General features: G+C 37.8%; 1 protein-coding gene across 1 annotated transcript in view; it reads left to right on the top strand.

Moving 5' to 3' along the window:
* Positions 1-26,986, top strand: part of COL6A3 (collagen type VI alpha 3 chain) — a 133,976-nt gene that overhangs the window by 91,115 nt on the left and 15,875 nt on the right. The window contains exons 27-44 of the mRNA XM_077448242.1: positions 113-175; positions 1,968-2,030; positions 3,808-3,858; positions 3,952-3,987; positions 4,269-4,331; positions 4,587-4,649; positions 4,751-4,783; positions 4,867-4,903; positions 5,066-5,077; positions 5,753-6,246; positions 8,046-8,142; positions 10,749-11,447; positions 12,103-12,205; positions 13,563-13,651; positions 14,506-14,796; positions 16,631-16,798; positions 19,461-19,631; positions 23,473-23,523. Coding sequence (XP_077304368.1) covers positions 113-175; positions 1,968-2,030; positions 3,808-3,858; positions 3,952-3,987; positions 4,269-4,331; positions 4,587-4,649; positions 4,751-4,783; positions 4,867-4,903; positions 5,066-5,077; positions 5,753-6,246; positions 8,046-8,142; positions 10,749-11,447; positions 12,103-12,205; positions 13,563-13,651; positions 14,506-14,796; positions 16,631-16,798; positions 19,461-19,631; positions 23,473-23,523 — 2,584 coding nt within the window. The remainder of the gene's footprint in view (positions 1-112; positions 176-1,967; positions 2,031-3,807; positions 3,859-3,951; positions 3,988-4,268; positions 4,332-4,586; positions 4,650-4,750; positions 4,784-4,866; positions 4,904-5,065; positions 5,078-5,752; positions 6,247-8,045; positions 8,143-10,748; positions 11,448-12,102; positions 12,206-13,562; positions 13,652-14,505; positions 14,797-16,630; positions 16,799-19,460; positions 19,632-23,472; positions 23,524-26,986) is intronic.

The raw sequence follows: 26,986 nt of genomic DNA, 5'->3' as shown, positions 1-26,986 counted from the left end.
CACTTATGATAGTATTTTATATCTTGATCTAGAGAATAAGTATGAATAAAGAAAATTATAGTGCATAATAGTGGTCTTACATCTGGATATATTCATGTTCTGATTCCACTAGGGGGCAGGAGGCACTCCTGGACCTGTTGGTGATCGTGGCAGACCCGGACCACTTGGGCGCAAGGTTTGTCTCCAGCTGCAATGTTTCTTATATCAGCCACAAACATAGTATCTTAGTCTCTGTACTAACTCTTTTCTCAGCATAAGGATGATAAAAGAGAGACGTTGATGGTTTATTTTTTGCTATTGTGTAGTTTTAAACTGTAAAAAATTTTTTCCTGTACTAACACAAATAAATCATTGCTGTTGAGTTAGCAGAGATGGATTTCTGTTTAAGTTTCTTTGCATTCGATTTAGAAAATATTTGGACATTCAAATGAAATTAGAGCAAAATTTAGAATTCAAGTTGTCTATATAAGGAAAATATACACAAAGATGCATATACATTTTCTCTAACCTTGATTCAACATGATTATTATTAAGCTTTTACCTTGTATATCATTTCAAAAGATGTGGAGAGGTTACCAGCAAACTTTTGAAAAGGTTATAACTTAAAGCTTGACTCTACTGTATATAGATATAGAAACACCAGTTACATTAGGTTATGTATTCATTAGAAAACAAAGCAACTCCATCCAACCAGATGCCCTGCAATAAAAGTCTCTTCATACTTACCTCTCTGGTGGATAATGACTCCAATGTTGCTTTTTTGAAGAGCTACAGCCTCCAGCAGAATCCTCAGCATCCACTAATTCTGGGAGTGTTAGGCACCTGCTTGTCTTATTGCGCTCTGTACTTTCTCTTTCTGGCCTTTACATCAGCACAGAAAATAGATATAGAGAGAAGAATGAGCTCATCAGTCTGTTGCTTCTCCTTCTTTGTCTAATAACAGCCTGAGACATGGCGAGCAGGGAGGTAAACAAAGTGTATTTGTATTGCTTAACTGATCTAGAGAGCGGTCAGGCCACCAACCTAGCCCTGCAGTCTAGCAGGGCTCAGCTATTCTCAGTTAAATAAATAATCATATTCACAGCAGAATATGCTGAGGAATTGTTTTAATGCTCACTATATCACCCAAATTAAGGGGTGTGGATCAATGTACCCTCTACCCCTGTAACCTATTATCAATATGAGGAATAAAGGTCCTGGAAAAAGTTGGAACTCATACTGATCCAAGAAGTGTGACCATAAAAAGAAAATATAATCTCTTGATTGAATATAATTCCCAATTCCAAAAAGTATTAAATTACTGCAAATTTCCATTAGAATACAAATCTTTTGCCAGGTATATTAGCTCCCATATACATGTTTGAACTATGTATTTAGCTGTTTCCTTGAACATCAGCTTTTATTTAAAATATTTTTATATCTGATATTTTCCTGAAACCCTTTACTAATTTTCCATCAAATGTTATTCAGACTTCACTTATAAATTCAAATTTTATAGTAGGGTTATCGGTCCTTTAGGCTCGGTTCACACAGGGGCGGCACGACTTGCAGCGCGACTCACAGACGCGACCTGCACACGACTTCAGCGGCGACTTGCAAAACGACTTCTGTATAAAAGTCAATGCAAGTCGCCTGAAGTCACCCCAAAAATAGTACAGGAACCTTTTTTCTAAGTCGGAGCGACTTGAGTCGCTCCTATTAGAACGGTTCCATAGTACAGAACGGAGCGCGACTTGTCAGGTGGCTAAGTCGCCTGGACAAGTCGCCCCTGTGTGAACCGAGCCTTAGTATGTAGCTTGTTTTTACAATGAAAGTAGCTGTAAACTGACATTACTTTGGTTTATTGTAATCGTACAATAGGCCAACCCACTAAACATTACAAATTTAAATAACTATTAGGTAGGTTGATTGAAAATGTTACTTTTGTAATTGCAGTTCCCTATTTTTTAACATTTTACCTTTTTTAGGGTGAGCCTGGAGATATTGGACTTAAAGGATCTGATGGACCTGTTGGACCACGTGGTGAGACAGTAAGTCGAGTTTTTATTCACTATAAAGCTCTTTAAATCGCAGTGATGAATACTGGATGTGCAGTTCTTATCCACATGGCTTTAAGAGCACCTAGGCTGCCATCAGAAGAGTACAGGGAGAGTCAAATCTTTTAGTAGAGGTTGGGAACTGTAAATAGAATGCATTATTTTTTAGTTGTTCCATTGGCACCATAGGTTGCTTGTATCACATGTTGGAGACATTAGCAAGTTCATTTATGGTGCTGACAGAACTGTTCCTGGCAGATCGTGTTAAGCTCAACATAACCAAACAAAAAGTAGAAACTAAAAGTTCTCTTAGCCAGTAAATCTACTTGCAAATTATACTTAGTTTTTTTCTAACTCCACTAGGGGATTAGGGGCAGCTAATTTTGAAAATGAATGTTCATGTGGCTGTAGACAACATCAGATAGAAAATAAAGGTACATGTTGATCCTAAATGGCTTTACATAAAAAAAAAAAGCATAGGATGAAGAATCACCTTATAAAAGTAGAACTAAACTTTTGTAGAGAAGTGTAAGTAAAACAACAATGCAGTTTTCCTGTTACTTTATGTTTTCTCTCCCTTTGCGGTGCACACCCTGTAGACTTTTAGTATGAACTTCCTATGGATTTGAGCATATTTCAGCAGAAGCTTTTACTACGGTAACTGCAACAGAATGTTTCTGCGCACTGTGCATTGGAACATCTGTCTGTAGTCTGTCTGTATGGATGTGCTTATGGATTCAAAACCTGATTGCGTGATTTAAGTGAAAGCAGGATATATAGAAAAGGATTACACTGTATAAAGGCTGCTGTGTTTCATGGTTTCTCTCTGCTTAATGCTAAAGACAAATCTGTAATTGCAGTAGAAGCTGGTCCCACAGGTCAAATGACTGGGCTCTCTTCCTAACATTTTTTCTTTTTTTTAATTCACTGATAAATAGGGTCTGAGGCAAGTGGAGTGGAAATCACATTTGTAAAGCACTACCATACTACTGCTTTACAAATATAACCTTAACCACTCCCACTGGGTGGACATCATATGGACCTTGAGTGGAGATATCTGAATGATGCCTGCAGCTACAGGCATCATCCAGATATCCTTTTTCAGCCAGTGTAAAAGCCATCTTAGCAGCTGTTTAGCCACTTGATTGCTTTTACAGGCGGTGGGAGGGGATTACTCCCCTATCGCCACCCTCCGGTGCTTCTCCAGCTCTCCTGTGCGATCGCAGAGCTGGAGAATGGATCCGGCGGCGATTTACCATAAAGCTGGCCGGGGACCAGATGGTTCTCCGGCCATCTGTATGACCCTCGGGGGCCGGAGGCAACGTCATGACATCACTTCTGGGTCTGGTAGATGTAAACACTGCCATTTTTTTTCCTGAAAAGCCTGAGATCATTTTTTTTTAAATCTCAGTCTTTCCAGCATAGAGGACAGATGTGGGAACTTATTGACCCCAGATCTCTCCATAAAGAGGACCTGTCATGCCCTATTCCTATTACAAGGGAGGTTTACATTCCTATTACAAGGAATATAAACTTATATAGATATATAGATTGTTTGGGGGTTCTGAATAATTTTCCAGCAAAAAAAATATGATTTTTACATGTAGGAGAGAAATGCCAGAATTGGCTTGGGTAGGAAGTGGTTAAGTGTAGGAAAAGTCTTCTGGCATATATATAAAAAAGGCATATACAGTATACAGGAATAAACAGTTTGCTAGTAGGGAGCTTTAAAGAAGGATTAACTAGTGAAAACTTTGTTGTAATCTTACAGGGAGATGATGGTCGTGATGGAGTTGGAAAACCTGGTCTTAAAGGCAGAAAGGTAAGCATTAGACATGTTTTCCTGGAATACACCTTTTGGTCTACTCGCCAGAGAATGGAAATATAAGTCTTGCTTTTTTTTCTTTTTTTTTAGGGAGAATCTGGATTCCCTGGATATCCAGGACCAAAGGTGATCTTAAGTTTTTTGCACTTGTTTACATATACTGTCTGTTTTCAAAAAGTTCATATCTTGGCTATATTTAGAATTATTAACTAGTCAGATAGTTTGTTTGTTTTAGAAAATGGCATACACAACTAAATAAATAAAATGTGTAGCTTTTCTGGATATGGTAAATTTAAAATATGTTTTGTGATTATTGATCCACATTGGAATAGGGTTATAGTTCTAGCTGACTACTGTTCAAAACTACAATGTACACCAATAAAGACTTTATTATCCTTTTTCTTCAGGGAGACGCTGGTGATAGGGGACCTAATGGTGAGCTTGGTCCTAAAGGAAGCAGAGGCCGTAGGGTAAGTGTTTTTTATATCAACATTTGGTAAAAGGACAAAAAAAATGGATTTTTTATAGCTATCTTTTTAGATAGTAATATTTTAATGATTTGCTTTTGCTACATTTTCACTTATACCTATGGCTAGGAAACTTTAGCTGATCGTGCCGTATGATATATTTGCTGCAATTTCCCCAGGACTACAGCATTTCAACTCATAAAATATATGGCTGTCGCTAGATGCTAATATATTTTTTTTATCATGTGCTTTATTTAGGGCAATGCAGGTGATCCTGGTAAAATTGGCACTAAAGGGGATCCAGGACATCCAGGAACAAGTGTAAGTTTTACAAATGTCCAAATTCAATTATATCTCCACATTTACATTTAATAGAGAGATAAAATCACTGTATTTACTAAAGTGAAATGTTTATTTTCCAGGGACTGAAGGGAGAACGAGGAGGCTCAAGAGATGTAAGGACTGGCCTATACAGATATCACAGTATAAAATACATTAAAAACATATTTAACTTTAGTTCCTTTTTTTATTTTTATAGCAATGTGGACTTGTGAAGACAATCAAAAACACATGTCGTAAGTACTAGCCATCATACCTTTGACAGTACTGCATTAAATATGCCATAATATAAAGTTGTCTGATCTAAAATATTTCACTGTAATTTTAAAAGTTTTTGTTTAAACACTAAATATTTCCCCATTTCTTTTGTTTGTGGGCGATGTTACTCCCATGTACAGCTTGCTGCTATGGTGAGTATAAACTTTTCCATACTTTTGAAAACAAATTTTCATTAGATTATATGCTGAGGTGTGTGTGTGTGTGTGTGGCAAGTCCAGCATTTCTAATTTCACCACTGCCTGTACACACTGATTAAGACATCTTAATTTATCAAATAACCTGCTACAAATGAAAAGTAAATATACATGCACGTGCAAAATACAACTTGTGGTCTAATTGATTTAAGGCCCAAATGTACCCATATGCTTAAAGTGAACCTTTGTTCAGGCTATGGACATTCAACCACATAGTCTTAACAAAACAATAAATGCCGGCACTGACCTGTGTAATTGCAGGCATTGTGGAGCAATTCATTCTCGCATTTCAAAGCAAAAGCACTGAAGTGTTTTAAGTCATTCTCTCAGCACCTCAGTTCATATCTTCTCCCTCCCAGCAATTACTCAGCAGCCTTCCAACCTTCTGATGTTATAGCAGGAGCTCTGTATGTGGAATATCAGGATGAGCTGCTTCTGTTGTGAATTTTGAGGGTAAATTGCTTCACAGTATCTGCAGCTAAAAACATGCAGTGAGGGCTTGTTTAAAGTTTATCTTCCATTCATTGTAGCGCTTTGTTTGCAGTACAGAAGTGAACCAAACCATCCTGTATGTTTTATAGAGAAAATTATAAGTCACTCTTTTCTGAACAGGTCAAAAAGAATGCCCTCTGTTCCCCACTGACCTGGTGTTTGCTATGGACACGTCTTCCGATGTGAACCGCAACCAATTTAACAATATGAAAGAAGCAGTTTTGCGAGTGGTTAACCAGCTGGCAATTTCTGAGAGCAACTGTCCTAGAGGAGCCCGTGTTGCTTTGCTTACCTACAATAGTGATGTTACCACAGAAGTTCGCTTTTCTGAAGGCCTCAGGAAACAAGCACTGCTCAGTGAGATACGAAACTTGCAACTGGTTACATCTAACAAGCAGAGAAGCCTGGATGGTGTCATGTCTTTTGTAGCACGGAACACATTTAAGAGGTCACGTGGAGGTTTCCTGACAAGAAAGGTGGCTGTTTTCTTCAGCAATGCTCCAACCAGAGCTTCACCACAGCTAAATGAGGCTGTACTTAAGCTATACGATGCTGGTGTGTCTTCTGTTTTCCTTACAACGAGAGAAGACAGGCCATTGTCCAATGCTTTAAAGGTAAGTGCAAGGCCCTAATAGCAATAGACAGCAATTGAAATTGGAAGCAACTCAAGCAAAATCAGAAATTCAAATACCCCTGGCTTATTCAAGCTCACTGTTTTCACATAATTTCAGGGGGTAAAATATGTGAATGTATTATTTGGCATAGTCATAAATTGTCATCCAAATTATTCTTATAATAATTATTTTATAAGTGACTAACTAATATTCACAAAATAACTGACTGAATAAGCTGTGGTATCAGGAATCTCAATGTACTTGCATTCATTCCTATAATAACACCAAGCCTTGTGCTATAAAGGGCTGATATGCACAATATGTGCTTTAGATAATCACTCTAGTTCCCTATAGTAGATAATCATAATTCTTGTTTATTTAAAAACACAAACTTCACAAACTACAGTTGCACTCTACTGCAAATTTTCTTATAGTACACTTTTAATATATCAATTCAAAACTGTCAGTACTAAGTGCTTGGGCAAGGACCATAATCCACCATACCTATCAGTCAGAATAACGGCCCATGTCAGACGACTTTGGATTTGTATTGTTGGCATTAGTCTGACATCAATTTGAGGTGGTTCTGAGATCATTAGAAATTCATGGACAGGTGTATTTGACCTGCAGTTGACCTCCTTATGGGCTGCTTTTTATCTGCTTCAAGTGGCTTTTGAATTTTTGAAGAGTTGTATTGGAATGCAAAAATGACTTGAAGGAAACAAAAGACTTTAATTTAATCATCTAAAGAGATCAATAAAAAAATTTTTTTATATATGCTTTCACAAAGCTTTTAACACACCCTTATACCCAGTTCGGGGCTGTTAAACACAGATTTTAATGGGAGTTTTGGCTGACACTTTAAAGCCCAACTTCGCAAAACTACCCACACTGTAAGGGTTAATTGGTAATTTCTGTCTAAGTGAACAATAAAAGATATATACTTACTCAATTGTCCACTGCTCCCCACAGATAGGCTAGTCCCTACACCCTCTGCACCCCTACGTTCTGGAGGTTTAAGGTTCTGAAGACCAGAACAGGATCCATAGTCCTTCTCTGGACGTGAGGATGCAGAGGGACCGTCTATTGCCTGATCATGGAGGAGCGCCTCCTACTAGAAGAACAGAGGATCAGGTAAGTAACATCGTTTTTCCTCTCCCCTAGACAAAACACGCTTTGCAGTGCGGCACAGCAAGTAATCATTTTTTTATTTGAGTTGGTCTTTAAACAAGCTTTGCGATGGCTTCAGTAGACTTCAGCACTGCAAAGTGTTCAAAGCCTGCTGAAATCTGCAGCTTGTTTGAAGTTATAGCACTCCTAAAAGAATCAATGTTTAAGATACCCAAACTGGAACTAAGAGTATGTTAAGAGCTTCAAGAAAGCTGCTTGAATACTGATGTAAGTGAATTATTTGTAGAAATTTGCTGTATATTCAGCTTGTAAAAGGTGGAGCAAATGTAAAAAGGTTTAATGCAAGTTTTCAATCATATCTTTAGATCATTGGGGCTCAACCTGTGACCTTCCAGCTGTTGTGGAGCTCTAAGTCCCATGAGGCATTGCAAGGCTGAGACTTACAAGCATAACTCCTAAAGGCTAAGGCATGATGGAACTTGTAGTTCTGCAACAGCTGGAGGGCCACAGGTTAAGCACCCATGCTTTAGATAACTATGTCTTAAAGGGTGGGCTAAAAAGCATCTAAAATAAGAGACTGCCCTGAGTTCACTTTTTAGAAGCAAACTATTTATCTTTTTCATCTACATTAATAATTAATAATTTGTTTGCATCTCTATAATTCCTAGGTCAATAACACAGAAGCAGGCCAGGCTATAGTGCTTGGAAGTGGCGCTCAGTTTAATGAAACCATCCGAAAAGTCCTTTCCTGCTTTGCATGTCTAGGTAAGTGATATCTTCTCTAATATATAAGACTGTTCAAAATAAAATGAAGATAGCAGTTATACCCTTTTGAAGAGAGAATTATGCTTTATCTCTTCGGGAATCTGATGTATAATTTTCCTTTTTTTTTTGGAAATTTGTTAGCCAAACTTTGGTGTCTCATTTCTTTTGCTAAAACATGGAAAGTACATGAACTTATTTTTTTTTTTATGCACTAAAGCTTATTGAGTTAGTCAGTCCGAGTTTAATTAACATGCAAAGAAAAGAGGTGATGCTAATTTATTTACCACATCATGCCACAACACATAGCTCATTGTGGTCCATTTTGGTATGCTGTAACAGAGTTGCATTCTGGACATGCATTGGGATGCCATGCGAAAAAACTGACACTGCAACTCACTATCGCATGCACATTGCAATCCTGAGTCTTCTGCTGTGTAAGTGCCAGGGAGACGGCGAGCGGGCGGGGAGGGATTCACAGTGGCAGCATATGATGGCACACTGGCTGCATTTGATGGCATACTGGCAGCATTTAATGGGCACACCGGCAGAATTTGATGGACACAGTGGCAGCATTTAATGGGCGCAGTGGCAACATTTGATGGCACAGTGGCAGCATTTGATGGGCACAGTGGCGGCATTTAATGGCACAGTGGCAGCATTTGATGGGTACACTGGCAGCATTTGATGGGCACACTGGCAGCATTTGATGGCATAGCGGCAGAGTTTGATGGGCACAGTGGCAGCATTTGATGGGCACAGTGGCGACATTTGATGGGCACAGTGGCAGCATTTGATGGGCACAGTGGTGGTGTTTGATAGCACAGTGGCTGCAATTGATGGGCACAGTGGCTGCAATTCATGTTTTTTTTATGAATTTTTCAGTTTGCTTGTGCACCCCTAAAAATTTTGAGCACCAGCCGCCACTGGTTTATATGTGCGTGCATATGTGCATATATATATATATGTGTGTTTTTATATATGTGTGTGTGTATATATATATATATATATATATATATATATATATATAATATGTGTGCGTATTATGTGTGTGTGTGTTTATATATGTGTGTGTTTACATGTATGTATGCACCGAAAAGTGGTGTTCCTCCGAAAAGCGATCCATGCTCATATCACATTTTTTTAGAGGCATTTGACAGCCAGTAAAGAGGCAATATGTTGTCTACTGACCACCTGTTTTAACATCATCACTATGCTGCAACTGCATGCAATGAACACAGTTGCAGGGGGGTTGCAGTGCAGCCCCATTCACCTAGGAGTATTTTTCAAGGATGCCCTGACTGAAAAAAGATTGTGAAACACCGACATAGAGGAACCCATCTCTCCATTTTCCTCCTACAGCCGCTGAATGTCCGTGGGTGGGAGAGGAGGAGAAGCAAGGGGAAATGGAGAAATCAGTTCCTTTATATGCAGCCACCCACTTGTGACCGGGCCCTTGTGTTCCGCCACCGGACTCGGAGAAAAGAGCTTTGTCGGAGGTCAGGGGCGGCCCTCCATGGTTTCTTGCATCAGGGCCCTGAGGGTTCTAGTTACGCCACTTAATAGAGGCTATAAGTTGAGTCCACTAGCTCACTATTTAATAGTGTGGCTCAAGTACCAAACTAGCAATATAATGACACAGGGAAATAGCCCGAAGAGCACTGCCTTTTAAGGTATTGGATGGAGGTTTTTCTATATAGGCAGAAGCCAGCAACTATGCATTTTTCTATTGTTGTCTTATTACATTTTGTCCTAATAAAGTAGAGCTTTTTCTAGTCAAACTACTTGTCGACAATAGTACCTCTTTTTTCAGGCTCCTTCCTTGTGTTAATATAAAAGTATATGTAAACTCTAACTGAATGACATTCAGTTTGCTAAACAATTACATTTAAAAAATAGGTTTTTTTTGTTTTGTTTTTTACCATTCTTATCCTTTATGACATCTTGGTGCTGCTGATCTCATGAAGCCTCTGTTCAGTCACTTCCTGTTTACGTGCACTACAGCAGGGGTAGGGAACCTCTGCTCTCCAGCTGTTTTGAAACTACAAGTCCCACGAGACATTGCAAGATCCTAACAATCACAGGCATAACTCCTAGAGGCAGAGGCATGATGGGATTTGTAGTTTCAAAACAGCTGGAGAGCCGAGGTTCCCTACCCCTACTACAGCAATGGCAGCATGACTGGTAGTTTCCTGATGGGGACAATAGTGGACCATGCCTGTGAAATGTGTATTGAACTGGCCACTTGTAGCTTCCATCAGAAACTCAAGTGACAGAGTGACTGGCCAGGAACATAGGACAAAGCACCGTCACTCTTTAAGTTCTTTAGCATTGACATTACTGGCAGGGTCTCCAGGTGTTGTTTTAATAAAATCTACAGATTTAAAAATGTAAGATTTCAAATTTTTAAAAGTTACTTGTTATAATTAAAAAGCTTATATTACATTTTAGTGACTGGGTTTAAATACATTTTTTTATAATCACCAAAAGTGTAGATAAAAGGAGTGAGTTTTGTCATTTTGTATAAAAGAGAGGGATCATTCTTGCCTGCCAGGGGCAGCATTAACTAAATGTAATCTTTAATTTCAAACTCCGTTCTTTATCCACAGATGTGTGTGAGCCAGCTGGTGAATGTGGAGCTGCTGTTCCCAGGGGTGATCTACGCTTAAGACGTTCAGCAGCTACTGATGTAGACATCGATTTAGCCTTCCTCCTGGACAGTTCAGACTCCACAAATTCAGGCCAGTTTGCAGAGATAAAGAGATTTGTCTCCCACGTGATTGGACAGTTGGAGCTTAGTCCGGATCCTAAATCCTCTTCCCACCATGCACGCATATCAGTACTCCAACATGCTCCATATGAACATCAGATCAATTCCAGCTCCCCACCTGTGAGAATCGATGTAGGACTTACTGAGTACACTGACAAAGAGAAACTTCAGACATTTGTTCTAACTAAAATGACTCAGCTATATGGAACAAGGTCACTGAATAGTGCTATCAAATATGCGGTGGAACATGTGTTTGAGAGTGCTCCCAACCCAAGGGCCATGAAGGTCATCTTCCTTATTTTGACTGGAGATGTGAAGAATCATGAGCTCAAACAGTTGCACCAAACTGTAATCGAGGCCAAATGCAAGGGCTACTTCTTTGTGATCTTAAGTGTAGGGAAGAAGGTTCATACTGGACATTTGAACTCACTAGCTAGTGAACCACATGATGTTTTCTCCAAGAAAGTTGGAAAGGCATCAGAACTAAATGAAGAGGCCCTGCTGAGATTTGGAATGCAACTGCCAGGATTTATCAGTAGTAAGTGCTAACAAAATTAGAATCTGTATACATAATACATTAACTATGGCCCCAAGAAAGGTTGTTGGCTCTAAATACACTTTCACTAATAGGCGCAAGTGTCCATAAAAATCATGCAACACAACTGCCAGTCTGTGAAATGCACAGATAGAAGCAGAAGGAAATTATTTTCCAAAACCATATGTAAGAATGCATCTCATTATAGTATTTCTATGCGCATGCCACTTTCTCATACTGACGGTACACATATCAAAAGAGATGCTAGAGATGCCTCTTTTCATATAATTCTATATACAAAGGGTCCTTTGTATACAAATGAATTTGCTATGATACAGATTTAAATTTTAATTGGCAGGCCCCTTAATTATCCAAGTAGAGTAGAGTTATAAAAGAAAAAAATAAGGTTAAGGGGTGTATTTAAAAAAAAAAAAAAAAAGATTTGCTTGGATAAATTGAAAAGGCAAAAATGCTTTCAAGATATTCATATTCCTTGCAGTGAATTTGCGCAAGAAGTTCAACACCTTTTGTTAGTGGCATTTAATGACTAGTAGATCTTACTGACCCGGTATTGCATAATTAGCAAAGCAAAATCATTTGGTGAGTTAAGATTCTTAACGGTATTTGTTTTTTTATCTCCACCTTATGTGTATCACAGGTGAAAATGCATTCCATCTGTCTCCTGAAATCCAAAAGCACTGTGATTGGTTCCAGAATGATCAGCCTCCAAGAACTTTAGAGAATGAAAGCACCAATGAAGCGTGAGTGAGACCGATCTTTTAACTAAGTGTGAAACAAATTTCATTATTAATAGTTAATAGCAATAATATTTTTTTTTTTTTTAGTGCAGGAATAGACAAAGCCTGAAATGATCTAAAATAAGTTAAAATATTGTCATGCAAGCCAAAAGCCACCCTATGTAAAAACTATCTGTCTACAAGTACCAGTCAGATTCTAATGCCATGTACACATGGTTGGACTTTCCATCAGAAAAAGTCAGACGGAATCATTTCATCGGATATTCCGAACGCATGTGGGCTTCAGTGGGCTTTTTTTTTTTTCGAAAGTTCTGATGGACCTAGAAAGAGAACATGTTTTAAATCTTTCTGACGCAATCAATTCCTATCAGGAAAACCCTTCGTCTGTATGCAGGTCCGACGGACCAAAAACAACGCTGGGGCAGCTATTGGCTACTGGCTATTGAACTTAATTTTTCTAGTCCCGTTGTACGTGTTGTACGTCACCGCATTCTAAACGATCAGACTTTGGTGTGATCGCGTGTAGGCAAGTCCGTTTCAGCGGAATTCTGTCAGAACTCCGTCGGAAAAAACTTTTATTCTGATGGAAAAAACAGTCGTGTGTACGCGGCGTAAGTTTCAACTGCCAACTTTCTATTTCAATCAGTTTTTATTGTTTTTTTTTCTAAAAAAGAAAGAAATACAAAAAAATACATTTGAATACATTGAGACAAAAAGGAAACATGAAAGGAAGGGGTGGAAACAAGTCATCCCAATATGTACTCAGTGATCCATTGGTATAAATTATACAATGAAGACAAATGCTATATCCAAAGAGCTCTAGCATGCTGTAGAAGACTAGATATAACATCATTCTGGACCCCATCACATGAATGAATGAAGGGGGAGAGCTTTTAAAAAGTAGAAGAGGTCCCCTAAGGCCTAAATGTGTGGATGAGGGAATCGGGTCAGTTATTTTTAGTTCAACCAGTGGGTCTCTGGCCATCTATGACCCACCTTACTTACTGCGGGGGAAGCAAATGCCTCAGTTTGCTTCATTGGCCTTCTGTAGACCTAATAGGCAGCCAGCTGAAGGAGAACATACTGTATATGGCAGGCTGAGAAAGCTGTTGCTGTTTGCAAGGTAGTTGCTTAGGGCTCAGCCTGCAACAAGAAGTGTTGTGACTGGCTGGATCTCCAGACAAGGAACTATGTAATAGATTCACAAAAAATGTTTTCATTATAAAAAGCTGTATACAATGAGGCCCAAAGACAACCATACTTATACGGTAAATAGATTTTGGGTTTACATATTTGAATTTGAGATTGTCATGAGGCATGTCATATGCTGAAGTCACTTCTCCTATATTCTGCATTGCAGGACTGAAGGTAATGTAGTACCTGATGAAATTTTGTCCAGTGAAAAACCTGAGGTCGTAACAGTACGCACAAGCATCAATACCCTTACAGGTAATTACTTTACTCATATGTTTTCTGTAATTTTTATATGTTGTAATTCATGTTTATAAGATAAGATCAGTTCCAATGTTTTTTTCATTCTTGACAAAAAATTTCAAGGATTTGTTTCCTCACAACTTTGTGTATATCTGTAACGATATCAATAGAGAGAGAGAGAGAGAGAGATATTGTAGATAGATAGAACAAAAGAGCCCAAGTCCTGTCATATTTTATTAGCCTTGGATAGAATAACGATAGAATTATTAACCACTTTAAGGTTTTTATTGTTTGCCCTTTGTTTACCTCTTTTTCCACTGTGACCAAAGGCATGAGTACACAGGGGGGTTGATTTACTAAAGGCAAATAGGCTGTTCAGTGGGTTCATGTGATATTAATGGATAGTTTTTTGTGTTTTAAAATAAAAAAGATGTTATAATTAGAAGCTCTGTGGAATGAAAGTGAAAAGTCTATTTGCCTTGAGTAAAACAACTTCACAAACTGTGTAAAAAGGTTTAAAAGCCTATGAAGTTCTTGCTACTGTCTACTGTTCACACTGGGATTACCTCTTACTTCCCTAATTTAAGACACCCTTTGTACCATGGTGTGATCTATTGTGAGTTTTGTCTGCATGTTTTTTGTGGCTTGTGAACTACAAGTGAGGAGAGAACACCATACAGTAATAAAATCAGAGGCTATAATCTTTTCACACTCTATATAAAACTACAATTAAACAATGATTTTTATTTTAAGGTATCATCACTAATGGGCTTTATAACAGGATAATACATTTGATATTGAATGTTTTACCCTTCCTGTGTGAAAATGATCCTTTTGCTGATGGTTAATATAGCAACCTTTTCTTCAAGATGTCACGTTAACTCCAGAAACCACAACATTGCAGAGGCCTGAGCTTCAAGTGTATGATGTAACAGAAAACAGTGTACGTTTGAGCTGGACCAGTTCTGATTCCCTGAAACCACAAGTCTATGAACTTAGCGTCATATCTCTAGCAGACCAAAGTCTAGTCCTTAAGCAGAATGTCACAGGTGCTGAAAGACTTATTGGAGGACTGGCAAGTGGACAGATGTACCAAGTCACCATTACTGGGCAGCACAAGAGCCTTGGCCTGGTTACTTACCAAGCAACATTCACCACTAGTAAGTTTCTGTATTCATCTTGTTATTTGTGGAATAATGTAACAGAATTTTTTTTTGAATATAACAAAGAACATTAAATCATCATTAATAGAAATAGAATATGGAATGGGGTTTTAAACAGGATGACTTAAAGTGGAGTTCCACACCCCACACAAAAATGTTTTAAGTCAGCAGCTACACATACTGTAGCTGCTGACTTTTAATAATAGGACAATTACCTGTCCTGGAATCCAGCAATGCTGGCACCCCAACCAATGTTTCCATTGGCTCTTGGGTGCTGCCGCTGCCATTCGTAGCAAGGGAACACGGCGGTGAAGCCCTGCAGCTTCACAGCCAGTTCCCTACTGTGAATGCGTGAGGTGCGCTACTTTCTTACTGGCCCAGCAGCAGGTGAAGGAGGAGGGAGGAGAGGGGGCTAAATGAACCTTGCTGCAGTGAGGTCAGAAGCAAGTGGAGAAGGGTACCTGTCAAAAACAGGTACCTGCTCCCCCTGAAAGGTGCCAAATGTGCACAGGAGGGGGGAGGGCACAGATAAGTGAAGCTTCCACTTTTGGGTGGAACTCTGCTTTAACAAATAACAACCTTAACCTATGATAAATAGTTTTAAAGTGTAAGCAAATGCAATTTTTCCCCACTTTTAGATTTAGATTTAGAGTAGGGAAGGTTTTGACACCTATTTCCCCATACACTTAGTTCCCCATATAACCATTGTACAGCTGCATGCTTGTTTTCATTTGCCTATCTGTGTATTAGGACCAGATATTAGGCTGAATTTGGCTTCTCAAGACCAGATAGCGCATTAGAACTTATGCTGCCACGTAATGGTGGTGCTGGGAGGTATAATGTGTCATGATGTGAGTTTTCCCAACCCTTATCAGAGGCTACAGCCAAAAAGGCACAACAGGAAAATGGAGCCATTAAATATCTTGTGATGCTGCTAATCTGGCCCTTGACAAGGCACCCAAGGTCGAAACCTCATCTGCCTACCCTTTAGTCCAGCCCTATACATATCTTTTTTAACCGTTAACTGTTATTAAAAGCCCATCTCTAGACACAAATTAAACCCCTTGGCAGAGTTCTCAAGTCCAGTGCAGGAAAATTGAGGGCGGGCTGACAACAATGCTTGGGGTTTCAGAGCAGCAGAGGCAGTATTGTCAGCTCAATACAGGAAGTTAGAGGCTCACTGGATTTCTGGCAGGATTTACAGTTAGTTATACATTTGCAATGATTTAATATTCTACCCCCCTGTCCCTAAACACTTACCTGCCTCCTCTCACTGCTGCAGTGCTACCCCTGTTGTAGCACTGCTCTTCTCATTTCCTGGTCTCAAAGGATACATGACAGCAGCAGAAGCCATAGGCTGCTGTCAGTCAAACTCCTCTGAGGAGGGAGCAGGGCCGTGGCTTACTGGTGCTGTGTGTGTCTTTGGATAAACATAGCCTGGCTCGAAAGCACACGCACACGGCTTTCATCTTGGTTAAGGAGACACTCTGAGGAGGGAGGAGTGGATGACGCCCACGATAAGGGGCCACTTTCTGCAATAGCATTGCACAGAGCTTCTATGTATAACATCTTTTTTATTTTAACAAAAAAAATATCTTTTAATATCACTTAAACCCACAGGTTTTATGCTTCTGTTCTAGAATCACATCTGGAATATTTTAGAGGAAATTCAAACTGGTACAATGAAATAATATCTTAATTATTAATAAATTGGCAGCAGAAAAATATGGAAAAAATTAAAAAAATATATATTTTTTGATAAAAATACAATTTTCTGTGCAACACACACACACAAAACATGTTTTTAATATGGCCTGTGTCTTCTCTATAGGTAAATCTCAACCCAAGCCTGAGGTTGTGGTGTCAGAAGTTGTGCCAGAGGTTGTGGTGCCAGATGTTGTGGTGCCAGAGGTTGTGGTGCCAGAGGCTGTGGTGCCAGAGGTTGTGATGAGCTCTGACACAGCAGTGACCACAGAACCACTGAACAGCCCTGAAATAGGTAAGTGTGGGGGAATAGGCTGAAAAACGCTATAAACATGGGAGTTACGTTTGTTATATGGTAGCAAATCAATAAATGTAAGAAATAAACAACACTTCAACTTTCATAGAAGACCTCAGAGCACAACTAATAGCCAAATGGAATATACTGTACACTGTTGTAATTAAGGTCATGCAGCTGATTTGGTCTATGAAGTATGAGGCTACAGAGTGATCTTAATTTGTAAAACTAAAAATGTTTTTAATGGCTTAGGGAAAGTAACTTCCTTTTGTCAGAAGATTGGCATTAAGACTAGAGTTAAATATAATGTGAAAGACAGAACAGAAAGTTTTAATGCCAAGAGCTAACAGATTTTGGTACTGGACTTCTAGTTTTCAGCAACAATAGTTTTGGTAGGTTAGTTAAATGTTAGGAAAAGATTATGAGTAAAGTTATGGTTAGGATTAAGAGTTTAATTTTAAGTTATTGGTTATGGTTAAGGCTACTGATGGGATATGGCTAAGTGTTAAGATTAGCTTCCAATCATGTGCAAATAAAAATACAGTTTTTTTCTTGTATGTGATTAGGCATTCTTCACTAAGCTAAGGGAAAATTCCTTTGCAAAGTGAACAGCCTTGTTGCCTCTAGTAAATTAACCCCTACAAGTTAATTTATGTATTACAGAAAGGGTTACACTTTATAGGTTAGGTAAAGGCTTGGTTTTAGTGTTAGGTTATGTGTTAAGGCATACTATTTTAGGCATAGGTGAGGAGTTCCATTTAAGGGGTCCACTTATAAATACATTGTTGTGTGAATGCCTCAAGCATTTGCCCAGCCATCACAGATAATCCTTGTGATTCCCTAATATGTTAATTTCCTGTGAATGTCAATTCCATCCAGTGGTCATAATGCAGTATTTTGCTGATTGAAGTATTTCAGGTACAGTAAATACTGCATTATGGCCATACACGATGATAACAATCATAGCACGTTAACATATTAGGCAAATTGCAGAGCTTATTAGTAACAGCTGTGCAAGTGCTTTAGCCATTTGCACAGCAATTTTTTCATTAATAGACCCCTAAGTGTTAGGGTGTTAAGTGCTAAAGGTGCTAAGGGTAAAGATAGTAAAGTTAATTGTTAGAGTTAGTTACAAGTCAGTGGCATTCTCTCTTATACAGAAATCATATAAGATTTTGGCTCCTATATCTACTAAGCCAAATTTACTGTTAGTATATTTATTCTTGGGGCAGCCCTTTAAAAATAATTGCACTGGCATTAAGAAAAAACTTTATTTACATTAAAGCCATTTTTTAATTTTCTGACTTTTCTGTACATTACTATTAACTTTCTCAAACCTGACTATGGGTGAACACAAACTTAATAATCACCAAGAAACTTGTTTACTGATTTATTTATTTTTTTAAATGATGCATGCAATTTTTATTTTTTTTAAATCAGTATTTCCATCTGAACTGATTCTTAGCTTGTTCTGTATCTTACCTGGACAACCAATGTTTAATAGATTGGGTATTACCATAATTCATACCGCAGACAAGGCCACTATTTATCATGACGCTTTGCATAACTGTTTTGTTGCTGTCCTATTACTTAGGAAAAAGTTGCAATGAAATAGATGTTACTAATCTTTTAAAACATACTCATTATAGTTCTGCACTTTCTAAACATTTCAGAAATTAGGCTGAAAGCTAGACATGTGGTGAAAGATTGGGATTTTAAGATTGTTTAGGTTTATAAAAAAAGGTTTTAGTTTTTTTTAGTTATAGTCACTCTCAGTGTGTGCTGCAACATTTACCCGACAATGTCAATTTCATCAGCTGTTTTGATATCAATGTTATATTGTAAAAACACTATGAACACAATTTGACACAGCTATTCATATAAATCACAGATGTTCAGATGATATATATGAATGTTAATATGTATATCATGTTATAATAGTACAATGTGTAGTTATTGGTAGTGCTTTACTAAAGGTATTGAAAATGTTTACTTTACACAGTGAATGTTAAATTGGTTTAGGAAATAAAGAGAAGTGGGATTTGTTTCAATCATGCAGTCATATACTGTATATGAGAAAATCCAAATTTTTTCCCCCTTTCACGTAATTTGGGTATTCAAAGTGAACCCAGCTTTACTTTATTAAACTCAGTGAACATTCGCTTTGCTAAGTAAACACTCTTTATTTAAAAAAAAAAACCCACGTATGTATACTATGTAGGAAAATTTGCCTAAAATTCAGTGTGAAGATTACCATGTTTTTGGTGATTACAACTGTTGAATTTTTTTGGTAAGATACCATAACTTAAAACTCAAAGAGAATTTTATTGTAGCAAAAATCCATAAGGCATACATTGGAATAAACTGTTTTTGTTGTACTTTATTGCTCATTACTTGGCTTAGAAGTACAACCACGGTCACGTTTTACTTGACTGCAGATTATAATATATCTCAGTAAATGCTGAGAGTAAAATACAATAAATATTGGATACACTGAGCTCTTTGAATAATTTGATTAAGGAAAAGTCTAAAAGGTCAGCATTTTTCAGTTCTCACTCGAATATTAACAGGACAAAGGGACCATGGTCAACCTTGGAGTATGCCCAGTGTCCATCTGTTCACCTTTTAACTCTAGACACTCTTTGAAATTCCACTTTAACAGATCCTTGTGAGCTAGATCTGGACATGGGCACCCAATGCAAGGAGAATGAGGTTAAATGGTTCTTTGACAAGACAAACAAGATTTGCACCCAGATTTGGTATGGTGGGTGTGGTGGCAATGCCAATAGATTTGACACAGAAGCTGAATGCATCAGTAGGTGTCAAAAGACATGTAAGTATCAGACCCAGGGCAACTGATCTACCGTTCACTCCTCTTTCAAAATAATACTTTCCTTCCAACAGGCTTTATATCTTACAGCAACTTCAGACAAAATGAAGGATTCCATCTTTTTCTTTCACTCTAATCTTGTTTGTTCTGCATGAAAGCATGAAAGACATTCATCCATATAACCTGTAAGGCAACGTCATCAACAGGGCAAGACATAAAATTAATAGTACAAAATCACAACTTCAAATTGCTTTTAGGCTGAAGGCTGCACTAATTCAAAGGGTAATCCATTGTTATTTTAGGACCTTCCATCTGTGTCTGCTGCAGCATCAAGTAACTACAGCTATAAAGAATATTTTGTTCCTCTTTGCTGTTACTCTAAAAATCCCAAGAGTGATGGTATATCTAATGCTTCCAAAATGCATTCAGTCCATTTAGTTTCTTCTGATCCCAATTATCTCATAATTATTAAGGATGGCTCCACAATATATCACAGTATGAAACAGTGTAATTGAATTAAAATGTATGTATATAATTTAAAAGAAGAGAATAAGTTAAATCCTATCATTTAAGCATGCATATGCTGTGCATACGGTCACCGCTAAGCAAAAATATAAAGTAGTTGAAGGATCACTCAACTAATATTTCTGTTTTTTAGAACGAGATGAGATAAAACACGCAGTATGGGCAAAAACACCCAAAACTCACAGGTGAACAAGAACAGACTCAGAAGTTTTGGCAGAAAGATCACATAAGAGGGCAGGGACTGATTCATCCCACCAAGTCTACCTATAACTGAAATATCACATATGGGCCATTTTATTTTCAAATTTAAATTTTTGGGACATTTTATTTAACTTTAGTTTTAGTACACCTTAAGCTTTTGGTGGCCTGACTCATTTTAACTAATGTCTTCGGTAGAATAATGTTGATACACTGTACAGGCATACCCCACTTTTAAGTATGCGATTGGGCTTATTTACTAAAGCTGGAAAGTGCAAAATCAGGCTCACCCCTGCATGGAAACCAATGAGCTTCCAACCCCAGCTTGTTTAATTAAGCTTTGGTAATAAAACCTGGAAGCTCATTGGTTTCTATGCAGAGGTGAGCCTCATTTTTCACTTTCCAGCTTTAGTAAATAAACCCCATTGTGTACTTAAAAGTGGGGTATGCCTGCATACAGCAATTCACTGATTAGAATAAATTCAAATTCTAGATAACTAACAACATCTTTTAAAACCCGTATACCCTTAATATAAAACCATATACTTTTAATGGTTTGTAAATGGGATAACCTTCAAATATTGCACAGAGAGCTGTATTTTCCACACAGCACTGTTCAACCTCTTGTACCGCTTTTCAAAAATATGGGTTCCATCCCTAATGCTTCCTCTGACAGAACAGACTTGATGATGTCATTCCAGACAACCCCCAATAATATGTGCAGGAATGTGCACAGCTTTCACAGGGCACCTCACAGTGCATAAAAAAGTCCTCAAGTCCATAAGAAAAGCAATTCCAATGAATAGGATGAATGAGGGACTTGTATAGCACTACCTATGTGAACTGAATCACCTCAGGGTGCTTTTTTTTCCGCTGGTGTCCATCTGTGGTATAGCACGGTCCTAGACCCCATGGGGTCCTGACATGCTTACAAACACATACACATACTTGGCCAATTTTTCCGACAGGGTCTGATTAACCTACCAGCATATCTTTTGGATTGTGGGAGGAAACCGGAGTACCCGGAGGTAACCCACGCAGGCACAGGGAGAACATGCAAACTCCAGGCAGATAGTGTCGTGGTCGGAATTAGAACCAGCGACCCTATTGCTGCTAGGTGAAAGTGCTAATCACTACACCACTGTGCTGCTCACATAAAGAAAGCAATACAAAGGATGGATGGATGGATGAAGGATCCGTTGCACCCCTGCAGCTCCTGTGACAGTCCTGGGAAGGATCCGCTCACACTGCAAGAAGAAAACACAAACGGGGCGCTAGGGTTTATGGGATCAAACACCATTTATTAAAGTTTGTTACCCCAACAATACATATTCCTGATATGTGCCTATTGTACCATGTAGTTGTATGAGAAAGTATTCTGTTCTCTTTGTATTGCTTTCTTTATGTGAAATCCCTGGTGTTCCTGCTAGTCCCTCTACTTTCCTATTTAAAACTGACCACACTAAGCAGGACAGTATGTTCTCTAGCTATGCTGGGAACTCAGGGAACTCAAATCATTAGACTTGTCCTGACATGCCCCCGCTGCACAGCCATTCACTGGCAAGCTTAGTGTGCTGCCATATCTCCTCCCCCCTGCACGTATGTAGCCGAGAACAGAGGAAATGTGATCATTTATAAAAAAGGGGAAAATATGTATTTGGAATGTTTTTTTCAGACTATACAAAAATAGTTTGCCTTTCATTCCTATTTTAAACTGAATGGGTTGTTTTACAATTTGATCATTTACAATCACTATAAGTGCAGCACACTTACGAGTTTGAAATCTTTATAGTCAGCCTGGGAAACAAGCAGAAAGGCAACCAGCAGCATGGACAGTCACAGATCCATCATACAGCAGTAGTGAAGGGTATAGCGCCAATGCAGGTCAGCTAGGTAGTTAGACCAGCTAACATCACTGGTCTACCTGCCTACCTGACCTGCATTGGTGCTATACCCATCACCACTGTTGCATGGTTGGCTGCTATCTGTGACTGTCCATGTTGCTTATTACCTTTCTGCTATTTTCCCAGGCTGACTATAAAGATTTTAACTTGTAAATGTGCTGCATTCAATAAATGGTGTTTTTTTATGATTTTATTAACCCCAGCACCCACATTTGTCTTTTGTGCTTACCATGATGTGATTCCAGCACATCATGGTGCAGAGTTTATTCATTTATTTTGGACAATATATTCCCTAACAAAAATGGCTTATATTCAATAATTGGCCAAAAATATTTAACATTGTTTCCCCTATATAAATTGTCATATTTTTTTGCAGCATTATACTTTTTTTATATAGAATAGTGGTGGCCAACTTACCTGGTATAGGGGGCCTCATGTGTGGCCCCCGACATCACCAAAGGGCAATGCATAATATTTAGTAAATGTAATGCTACCTAAAGCTGTCAGAGAATGGAGATATGCAATAGGAGATGGTCAGAGACTGAAGTCATACTATGGGATTCGTTGGTGACTGGGGACGTGATTCGAGAGACAGTCATAGACTGAAGACCTGTTGAGGTAATTGTTAGGAATTACATTACAGCTGCTGTAAAAATCATTGCTTCCACAAACCAAATGCCACGTTTAGTATTTTCCCCCACAAAATACATTCTAAAAAATCTGAGGGAAAAAAAACATAAAAAAAGGAAAAGGAAGGATTTGTAAAAGAAATAAACCCAACTAATCTAACCAATCATTCAGTGTAAAAATGTTTTTGTAAGCAACTTAATTAAAGGAAACCTACACTGCTATCTGAAAAGGCCCTAAGATCCACATGGCAAGTGTGAAAAGACCGAAAAGTGGGCACCAGGAATAAAGAACCTCATCATCTTTTTACAACTCACAAACACATACTCCATTGCTTGTAGTAACTAATACATCTTTGCTTCCACTTCCAAGGTTACTTGCATAACAGCAAGTCTTTTGTTTTGCTTTGCTAACAGCTTATTTCTTTCTAGAATAGTAGACACAGGTCATTTGTGGCCCTCATCATTTTCTGAACCTTCTTCAAGCGAATCTTCATCACAGGAGCTCAATCACTATTTCATATTGCACTTTTTCCAAGTTAATTGAAACCCTATTATTTAATTAAATGAAACCTATTCTCTTTTTCTTAGTGGTTGAGAAATCCATGCAGCTACCAGCGTTGGAAACAAAAATATTCGCAGGTAATTACACCAGACGCCCAGTCAGGAGACAAATGATCAGGCGCAGACGGATTCACCCAGACAAAGCTCATCTATATCAAAAGAGGACGTCTGTGAATTAATGATACCTTTTGATTTTTAAAGCACCAGATAACTATCACTTTAGGGTTCAACCTCTTGCACTTGGACGGGCATTGTTGAAATATCCTTCGACATTTTAGATCTTTGGTTTAGCCCAGATTAATATGCAGTTTATCTTTCCAAAGCTAAGACAGTTAGGGGTTTATATATTAAAAATGTATTAACAAAAAACAAGAAACCATTTCAAAACCTTGTTTCATCTTCAACTCAGCAAGGCAATTAGAATTGAAATACTAAACGTGAAGAAATATTATTGTTAATATATATTGCATATATAAGCCCCTTAGTGAAATATTGGGCTTCATTTACTAAGGGAGTATAGACTTTATTTAGAAAATAATGTTTTCTGAGCTTAATTGTCTATTTTCCCTTGCACATAATTGGGTATTCAAAGTGAATACATGTTTACCTTTTTTGCTGACATTCACTATACAATGTGAATTTTAGTAAATCAATCACATAGTCCTGACTAGGCTATAGGCATACAGCACTATAAAGGGAGGGGTGTGTGGAGGGAGGGAGGGGTGTGTGGAGGGAGGGAGGGGGGTGTTACAGCATTGGTATGTGAATTAAAACAGTTTCGTAAAAAAACAAGAGAGTTGTAATTTAACATTCTTCACTTGGTAAAATACGTTATCACTTATTTCACATGTGCTAAGTCTATTGAATGGACACTGTGAAGCTATGGTAATTCCTTTTGTTATAAAGCAGGTCTTAACAGTTTTTCTTTATTTTATTTTTTGGGGTGGAATGAAATGATTTGTTACACACACTGTAAATAAGTACAATACATTGAAAAAGACCATGAAGCATTTGAGAAGTTTCTGCTCATTTTTTAACACTGAGGGGCGTTTTCATTATCTTTTGAAAAGGTTAACTATAAACCAGTATTAATATAGTTAGGCTTACTGGGGGGTAATGGGGAATTGTTACTTCAAATTTGTTCTTCATCCCAAGAATGTATTCCCAAGTCATGAAAAATGTTTTAGCAAGCAAAGCACACATGTGAGTCCACAGCTTGTTCCTAAAATATTTCATTAAAATGATTCATGGATCTGTTTTTGCTTTTCATTTGTAATACAGTCCCAAACAGATGCAAACTTAATAAAAAAATAAACTAAAGCACATGTGAGTGTACACTACTTGGGACACATGAACTTTTGCATGAGGGAAAAGGTAATGACCAAGGGAGCTCGATTCATATGGAGCGGGCCAAGTACATCAGGTGACACGCATAGAGAAATAGTGCTAATACCCAGAAAAATATCTTGTCCATTTTCACTGTATTTGTTGTAGCTAAAATATATTTTTATGGCTATCACTAAAACTAAAAATGTAAAAACATTTGTTGAAACAGCATTTGCTATTTTTATTTGTATTATTTGTCATCATTCATATATTATCTGTATATATATATATATATATATATATATATATATATATATATATATATACACACACACACTTTTGATATAAATTAGGACAATGGCATAGCAACTGGACTTAGCCCTTGTACACGCGGTCGGAGATTCCGACGGAATGTGCCCGATCGGACCGTTTTGTCAGATATTCCGACTGTGTGTGGTCTACATCGGACTGTTTCCGTCGGCGTATCCGATGGACCAAGTTTTCCAACTTGTTTGTAAAATTTTCCGACAAAATGCTCCGATCGGACATACTCTGATCATGTGTAGAGAATTCCGATCGGACAAAGTGCCACGCATGCTCAGATCAAATTCCTACACCAAAGCTATTGGCTACTAGCGTGAACGTAGTCCTGTCGTAATGAAATAAGTCATCACGTCAGATTTTCCGACAACTTTGTCCGACCGTGTGTATACAACAGTTTTGGACAAAATCCGTGGACAAAATACGACGGATTTGGTTGTCGGAATCTCCGATCATGTGTACAAGGGCTTACTTGTCAGCAAAGGATCATGGAATATGCCAAAGATTTTGACCTTCTTTTTTCCTGCCATTTACATCACCATATACAGAGTCTGAGCTACTGTGCACACTGTCATTAGTTTCAACCAAAGACATGAAGACATGAAGGTCCCTATGGTTGGAGATTCACATAGCTTTAAGAATTCCTCTGGCAAGAGACAGTTGCCTAGTAGCTTGAATACCACTAAAGAGACGACAGCAAAAAGGGGGCAATAATTTCCCTGGTTATCTTGATAAAAGGGAAGTCTGCGGATTTGAAGTAGGCTTTAGTGAATTTGTGCTATGCCCATTAAATCATTTACTGCTGTTTAACAATATAACAGAAATAGGCATTTAGACAATCTTTTTTTCCCCAAAAGCCACTATCAAATTGTATTTATATAAATAAAAATTAAATATGGTTTGAAAGATATGTGTTGGCTATTGGTGAATGATGGAAAATCCACCTAATACAAAAAGATCTACATTAGCAAAATCTGTAATTTAAATTATCTACTTTCACTGTAGGCAAACCTTTTATGGCCTAAATTTCTACTGAACTGCTTCCTTTGTCTTCATTTATTCATGTCTGGTTCCTAGTGGTTTTAAAAATGGCATTCTTCTGTGCTCCTAAATATTGCATTTAAAAAACTGCTACCCCAATTGTGTGATGCAACTACTAAAAAAAGATGAAATCCTGTAATACTATTATTATTATACAGGATTTATATAGCGCCAACAGTTTGCACAGCGCTTTACAACATGGGGGCAGATAGTACATTTATAATACAATTCAATACCTGAGGGATCAGAGGGCCCTGTTCATTAGAGTTTACAATCTAGAGTTTATTCAAAAATCTGTAGTACATCCAATCAAGTGTACACCTCCATAATTGTCTTGGGCAATGGTTACCAACGCATTGGTAGTTATGGGATCCTCAAAGTCCAAATTTCAGCAAAGTAATGTGCATTGAGGTCTCTTATGTAGTATATACCAATGTAGATTTAAAAGTCATTGAGTGGAGTTTATTTAATAAGGCAATATGCTTAGTACAAAACCAATAGGTACCCAAATTATCTGTGACCAACAGGCTCTTTAGTTACTATTTGTCAGAACAAGTTAATTAGCAATGTAAAATGAACATGAGGTCATTATAGTTAGAATTGTTACTTATTTATTTGAGACATCTTAATCATTGTTTTGCCTTGTCTTAGTGTCCTGCATTGTATTATATGTTTCATACTATATATAAATATATACAGTATATATACTGTATATATTTTAGAATTATTGTGTGTGTGTATGTGTCTCTTCAAATACTATCTATATATAAATATATATATATATATATATATATATATATATATATATATATATATACAGTATCTCACAAAAATGAGTACACCCCTCACATTT

The sequence above is a fragment of the Lithobates pipiens genome, unplaced genomic scaffold, assembly GCF_037356315.1.
Source record: "Lithobates pipiens isolate NorthernLeopardFrog02 unplaced genomic scaffold, aLitPip1_a1.2 Scaffold_22, whole genome shotgun sequence".
Taxonomy (NCBI): domain Eukaryota; kingdom Metazoa; phylum Chordata; class Amphibia; order Anura; family Ranidae; genus Lithobates; species Lithobates pipiens.
The sequence above is the reverse complement of the archived record's forward strand: the minus strand, read 5'-3'. Positions and strand labels throughout refer to the sequence as shown.